We start from the raw sequence: 7,179 nt of genomic DNA, 5'->3' as shown, positions 1-7,179 counted from the left end.
AAAAAAAAAAAAAGAAATGAGAGGATGTGGGGAAAAGACTGAGTTGGAAGAAAGAGGGCAGTTAATGGTAGATTGGGCACTCAGATCATCCAAACCAGTCTTCACCTGCTGCCTGGGCTCATTCCCAACTTCTCCACAGAAGCCAGCTCCACACCTTGTGCCTCTAACCAGAAAAGGATGCACTACTATGCGGCCACACTACCCTCCTTTCCTCAAGGTCCTAGAGTTAGCTGTCGTGATGCTGTTGGCTGCATGCCCCCTTCCAGGATGGCAGCTGCAGCTATGTCTGTTTCAATTGGTCAGGCAGAGACTGAGCAGAGCACAGCTGCCAGACTGGATATTCTGGCAGCTGTGCTCCCTGCCTGGTGAGGAGGTAGCTGAGAAGGGGGCTAGCACAGTGGGGGCACAATCACTTTTGCATACTAATATGGTTAATTGCGTAGAATTATACTTTCAATGGATAAGTGTAAATAAAAGAATTAAAAACATTTTTATAGAGACAGAATTAATATTGCCCTTATATAATGTGCATCTTTATTTTTCCCTCAAGAATTTGGGCAAAAATGTACACATTATATACCACAAAATACGAGTATTTATATTATGTCCTATTTTTTAAGTCTTTGTTCTTTTACGTGTTTAATTGTTCTAGGACCTCCAGAAAAATGTTAAATTAGTTGGTCTTTTGCTTTATTTATTGAGACAGTTTTAATGTTCAAATCTATAAATACTTTACCCTTGTTTTGGTGATAATGGGAAAATTTTAGTTTTTGGGAAACTAAATGGGAAAAGTTTTGGGAAAAGTAATGGGAAAAGTTTTTGTACAGGAGAAAGTATTCTAGGAGGCCAAAGCCGGTGGATTGCCTAAGCTCATGGGTTTGAGACCAGCCTGAGCAAGAGTGAGATCCTGCCTCTAAAAATAGCCAGGCCTTGTGGCAGATGGATGCCTGTAGTCCCAGATATTCAGGAGACAGAGGCAAGAGAATCACTTGAGCCCAGGAGTTTGAGGTTGCTGTGAATTGTGACACCACAGCACTCTACCAAAGGCAACAAAGTAAGACTCTGTCTCAAAAAAAAAAAAAAAGAGTGACTCCTAAATTTTAAGATTAACAAACTAGATGAAGGATAAGGCCAATTACTAAGAAAGGGGGAACTCGGGATAGAGTAGAATAGGGGAAAGCAAGAGACTTAAAATCAAGAGTTCTGTTTTGGACATGTTAAGTTGAAATGTCAGTTGTATGTCTAAGTAGAGATGTTTAAGATGATTGATTTTGTTGTAATATTAAGGAAACCTACCTTACCTCTAAGGTAATTAAAATGTTTCCTATTTTGATGATTTTACTTTATTATTTTAATGTTTTTTTAAGTTTTTCTTTTAGAGTTTACCTTAGTGCAGGCATAAGTAAACTTTTACTATATAAAAGTAAATATTTTAGGCTTTGTAGTGTGTACAACCTCTATTATCACTGCTACCACCACCAATATTACTACTACTACTTTTTCTTCTTCCTTTTTTCTTCTCTTATTTCTTTCTGCCGTCTTTTTTCTTTTTCCTACCTTCTTTTCTTTTCCTTTCAGAATACGAATACCATTCTTATCTATGATACTTTGCATAACATCTAAAAATTTTTTTAGAACAAATAGATGATTGAAACTCAAGTTTGATTCTTATGAACTGACAACTGAATAGTCCATTTGTTGAGTAGGTACTTCAATGAGTAGGTACTTATTGAAAACATGCCTTATGCAAAATAATGACTGCTCGTGGCATTTGTAATTCATAGGAAGAAAATAAAAACTATTAAAGCATATTAGGGATTTTGGAAGATCCTATTGCATTAACATGATTAGGTAAGGCTTTGAGGATGGTTCAAGTTTTTTAATGGGTAGGTTTTCTTAGGTACAAAAGTAAGGTAACATTTGAGTCATAGGAATGAATATGAGTAAAAATTGTCATAAAACACTGGGTTCATGCCTTGGCAATTGTGAATTGAGCTGCAATATTCTAGTACAGATGTCCTTGTGATAAAAATTTTTTTTTTCTTCTGTGAAGATACCTACTTATGGGATTGTGAGATCAAATGGAAGGCTTACTTTAGCTCTTTGAGGATTCTCCATTCTTCTTTACATAGAGGTTGTATTATTTTACAGCCCCACAAGCAGTGAATAATTCACATAGTTGTGGGTGAACATTACTTATTAAGCTAGTATGACAGTGTTTACTAATTCTTTCTCTACTTTGTTTATATAGTGAATTCTGTAAAACCTTGTTATATAATGGGAACATAAATGCTATTTATATAATTTTTTATAGTGCGAATAGTTTTGTTTTGACAGTGTTTTCCAATTGTTTGACTTTCCTTCAAATTATATGTCAAAAATTACGCTGTAATCTGTCACGATAAAATATTTGTAATAGTCTCTCTGATACCAGTTTGTGTTAAGTTCTTTTTTCTATGACATATAACAAAATGACTCTATCATGATTTATCAGTTCAGATATGTTTGTGTAAATGTTATTCTTTTACTTAGAAATACCTACTTTTCAGATAAACTCACCAATAAAGAAAATTAAAATACTGTTCATACTGAAATGAAAAATATCATTTCAGTATGCTTTTATTATCCCAGTATTTCTGATGAAATGCTTTTATCACAGGCTTTAAATACATTTTTGGCAAAACCTTGGAGCTGCAGGTATTTAGCTTGATCAGATTCTAGATCTAAACTGATTTAACTAAGGTAGTTAAATTGTTGAACAAGTTGATTAGCCAATTCAGACTTTTTCTTTTTCTTTCTTTTTTTTTTTTTTTGAGACAGAGCCTCAAGCTATTCCCTTGGGTAGAGTGCTATGGCTTCACAGCTCACAGCAACCTCCAACTCCTGGGCTCAAGCGAGTCTCCTGCCCCAGCCTCCCAAGTAGCTGGGACTACAGGCGCCCGCCACGATGCCTGGCTATTTTTTGGTTGCAGCCATCATTGTTGTTTGGCGGGTCCGGGCTGGATTCGAACCCGCCACCTTAGGTGTATGTGGCTGGTGCCTTAGCCACTTGAGCCACAGGTGCCGAGCCAATTCAAACATTTTCTTTGAATGAGTTTAACTTTATTTATCAGTCCAAGTAAATGTATTACATTGTGTCTCTATGACAGTAATTTTATTTCCAAATTCTAAGATGGATAAAATATAATCTCATCATCAATGGGTCAGCCATGTGAAATAAGCCCTTAATCCCTTTCTATATTTCATAGCCAAATTTGTTTTTCTAAAGCAAAGTTAGGAATTATCAATTAGATATTCTTTGACTATACTGAAGTGAAAGAGGTGAGGTCTTTAATGGAAAAATATCTCTTTTTTGGGTACCTGTGTTGTGAGTTCCCAAGACCACCCCCAGGTTAAGTGATTCACTAGGACTCACAGTACTCAGCAAAAAGTTATATTCATGGGGAGGTGCCTGTGGCTCAGTGAGTAGGGCACCTGCACCATATACTGAGGGTGACTGGTTCAAACCCAGCCCCGGCCAAACTGCAACAACAACAAAAAAAATAGCCGGGCATTGTGGCGGACGCCTGTAGTCCCAGCTACTTGGGAGGCTGAGGCAAAAGAATCGCCTAAGCCCAGGAGTTGGAGGTTGCTGTGAGCTGTGACTCGACTGCACTCTCCCAAAGGCGAAAAAGTGAGACTCTGTCTCTACCAAAAAAAAAAAAAAAGTTATATTCATGAATAAGGTTTATTATAGTGAAATGATATAAAATCAGCAGAAGAAAAAGATTTCTTGGGCAAAGCCTAGAGCAGTGATTTTCAACCACTATTCTGTAGTACACTGTCTTTTGTGAGAGGATCTTATTAGGAAATGCTGTAAAATTTCTAAAGATCAGTAATTAAAAGTGGCATAGTAAGTATATTCTTTTTAGTTTTTACTTTTTTTTTTTGATCAACATAATTTAAGTGTGCCACTGAAGTTTAGCTATAGGTTCAAGTGGGCCGTGAGATTTAAAAGGTTGAAAAACACTGGTCTAGAGGAAACCAGGTGTAGCCTTCCAATAATCTCTCTGTAGAGTTGCACAGGTCATTCTTAATTCCATTACTGCTAAGTGTGGCAACATGTGTGACATTGTAACAGGGAAGCTCTAGGAGTCCTAGGTTTTACTACAGGTTGAGTCTTGTAGGCACAAAATGCCTATATAACTGACCACAAACAGTGAGATTCATACTCTGAAATGTTAAAGTGGTGCTCTGCAGAAATCAGCTACAATAAGCATGGTGAGTCAGGGCCATTTTTATCACTTAGGGAAAGTTTTGTATCGTCGTAGGGAACTATTTACCAGTGCAGTTTCCAGACTACAACCAAAGGCCAGCCTTACAATCTAGACTTTCTAATAGAACCAGAGTCTGCATCTTAACTATATTACCTCTTTTCTATACAGTACTCCAGAGCATTGTACTATAATAATATTTGGGATGGATGAGGGAGATAACTTGGTAAGATAGCAATGGGCCAATTAGGAATGAGTTAAGAGGAAAAGATAATCTAGCACCCACTTTCTCAGGTAGATTGAATTTAGAAATAAGTATGTATAGAATGAAGCTCTCTTGAAATCTATTCCCTTCAAACAGTTTAAGTTACATGGTAAAGGTAAACCTTGTTGTTTAAATTTGAACTTCATTGGTATGGAGGTTAAAACTTGGTGTTTTAAATTCTGACTCTGGTATCTCCTAGTCCAACTTCTGACAAGGTTCTTTTTTTTAATCAGTTATTTAATTCTTTCTTTCTTTTTTTTTTTTTTTTAGAAAGTCTCACTTTGTTGCCATTGGTAGAGTGCCATGGGGTCATAGCTTACAGCAGTCTCAAACTGTTGGGCTCAAATGATCTTCTTTCCTCAGCGTCCCAGCTAGGTCAGACTACAGGTACCTGCCACAATGCATGGCTATTTTTAGAGACAGGGTCTTGCTGTTGCTCAGGCTGGTCTTAAACTTGCGAGTTCAAGTAGTCTCCCTACCTTGGCCTCCCAGAGGGCTAAGATTGTAGGCATGAGTCACTGTACCCAGCCTTTCTTGCAAGGTTCTTCACATTTCTTGCCTTTTATTTTGGGGCCTTTCAACAGTGCCTGGCATGTAATAGTTCTGTAATAGGACTAAATTGCTGCTTATGTTACTCTTACTGTTGCTGCTGTTAGTGGAATGAAATTAAGAAAAAGTTAAGTAAGTGCAGAAGCATAGTACTTGAGTGAAGTTAGGGAGTAATGAGGCCTTAAACACTTGATTACTTCATGGAGTGGAAAAGAATAACATTGTACGTGGAGAATCTATGAGAATGAGCTATTAGGAATCAAGAGGAAGAGAAGAGTAAAAGATGGTCTCTACTCCACTGTTCTGTAAGAGAATGATGGTATGTGGTGATGCTGTAAGCTTTTAAATCGTCTTTTATTAAATTGTAGCTTATGACACAATCCACTTGACTCTTTATGCCATTTGTTATATTTGGAATGTAATTACTATCCAAGTAGAGATAACATACTTTCTCTTTTCCTACCCCAGGAATTTTTAAGAGATGTCTTCAATCTCCTGTTCTTGTTGCCAAATTTAAAAGATCGACAACAGCCAAAGTGCAAATCACATTCTTCAAGAGCTGCTGCTTATGATTTGTTAGTTGAGATGGTAAAGGGATCTGTTGAGAACTACAGGCTAATACATAACTGGGTTATGGCACAACACATGCAGTGTAAGCATTATTCTTTTCATTTAATCTTTATAGATTTTGAGGGCAGAAATGAGATTTTACTGGATATCATTTGAAGAATTAATCCACTCTTCACACAGTTTAATATTCTAAGCTGTTGTTGCTAATGTTATTAAAGTGAAAAAATAAACATTGTCATGAAAGACCTTTTTTAGAGGTATTTTAAATACTTTGGCATTTTTTTGGTAAGATAATTAAGTATCAAGTAAAATCAAATTTTGATAGTCCTTTGAGATTTTAGAGAATGAATTAGTTTTAATATGTAATTAGTTTTAGTATGTGTTCTTACCTAATTTTGAAAATTATGTATAATCTATGTGTACTAACTAGATAACTAATAGAGTTAGAAGCTGTTAATAAAAGCACAATATATTATGTTTAATAGTTTGCTTGGGGGGTATGTCTTTTCCTCCCTCTTTCCCCAGCAGCCCATGCACCTTACAAATGGGACTACTGGCCTCATGAGGATGTTCGTGCTGAATGTAGATTTGTTGGCCTGACTAACCTTGGAGCCACTTGTTATTTGGCTTCCACTATTCAACAGCTTTATATGATACCTGAGGCAAGACAAGCTGTGTTCACTGCTAAGGTAGAGTTTTCCCCTCTTTAAAAATTAAAACTATAGGGGCAGCACCTGTGGCTCAGTGAGTAGGGCACCAGCCCCATATACCAAGGGTGTCAGGTTTGAACCCGGCCCTGGCCAAACTGCAACAACAACAAAAAAAATTAAAACCAAATTGTAAAAATTTGCTTATATGGGTGGCACCTGTAGCTCAGTAAGCAGGGTACTGGCCACATACACCAAGGGTAGCAGGTTCTAACCCAGCACTGGCCAGCTAAAACAACAATGACAACTGCAACAACAAAAAAAAATAGCCAGGCGTTGTGGCAGCTGGCTGTAGTCCCAGCTACTTGGGAGGCTGAGGCAAGAGAATCACTTAAGCCCAAGAGTTTGCGGTTGCTATGAGCTGTGACAGCATTCTACCCAGGGTGACAGCTTGAAACTCCGTCTCAAAAAAAAATTTGCTTACAAATCTTAATTGTCTCAATATAGTAACTTATTGTTTGAGAAAATAATTTACGAGTAAAACAAAATAAGAGAAAATTTGCATAACTTCCTAATATATATTTTAATTATTTTTTCATTTTATTAGGTTACTCATAATGCTGTAGTATAATTTATTTCTCAGAGGAAAATGCAATTGTAAAATACATAAACTCAGTGTAAGTGGTGAATATGTTTTCAGTTAAAACTAATACAAATTTTAATCGCATGTAAAATAAAGCATAAAATCAAGTAGAAAAATACTACTCCATTCACTAGGCTTCTGTTCTTTTATATTTATCCCAAAGTAAATAAGATCATGGCCTAGTTTATTTGGATAAGCTGTGCTTCATGTTATTTTTGTTCACTTTTTAGTTGTCTTTTTTTTTTTTTTTTT

The 7,179-nt window shown here is 36.5% G+C and overlaps 1 protein-coding gene across 4 annotated transcripts in view; it reads left to right on the top strand.

Moving 5' to 3' along the window:
* The window catches only part of USP34 (ubiquitin specific peptidase 34), a 255,697-nt gene that overhangs the window by 175,670 nt on the left and 72,848 nt on the right, over nt 1-7,179 (top strand). For all 4 annotated transcript variants that reach the window (XM_023512071.1, XM_012804030.2, XM_023512069.1 and 1 more), the window contains 2 exons: nt 5,536-5,719; nt 6,166-6,326. In XM_023512071.1, the coding sequence (XP_023367839.1) occupies nt 5,536-5,719; nt 6,166-6,326 (345 nt within the window). The remainder of the gene's footprint in view (nt 1-5,535; nt 5,720-6,165; nt 6,327-7,179) is intronic.

Source organism: Otolemur garnettii, unplaced genomic scaffold (assembly GCF_000181295.1).
Source record: "Otolemur garnettii isolate 467f Iridium unplaced genomic scaffold, OtoGar3 scaffold00024, whole genome shotgun sequence".
NCBI lineage: Eukaryota > Metazoa > Chordata > Mammalia > Primates > Galagidae > Otolemur > Otolemur garnettii.
Note: the sequence above shows the minus strand (reverse complement) of the source record. Positions and strands in the feature narration are given on the sequence as shown.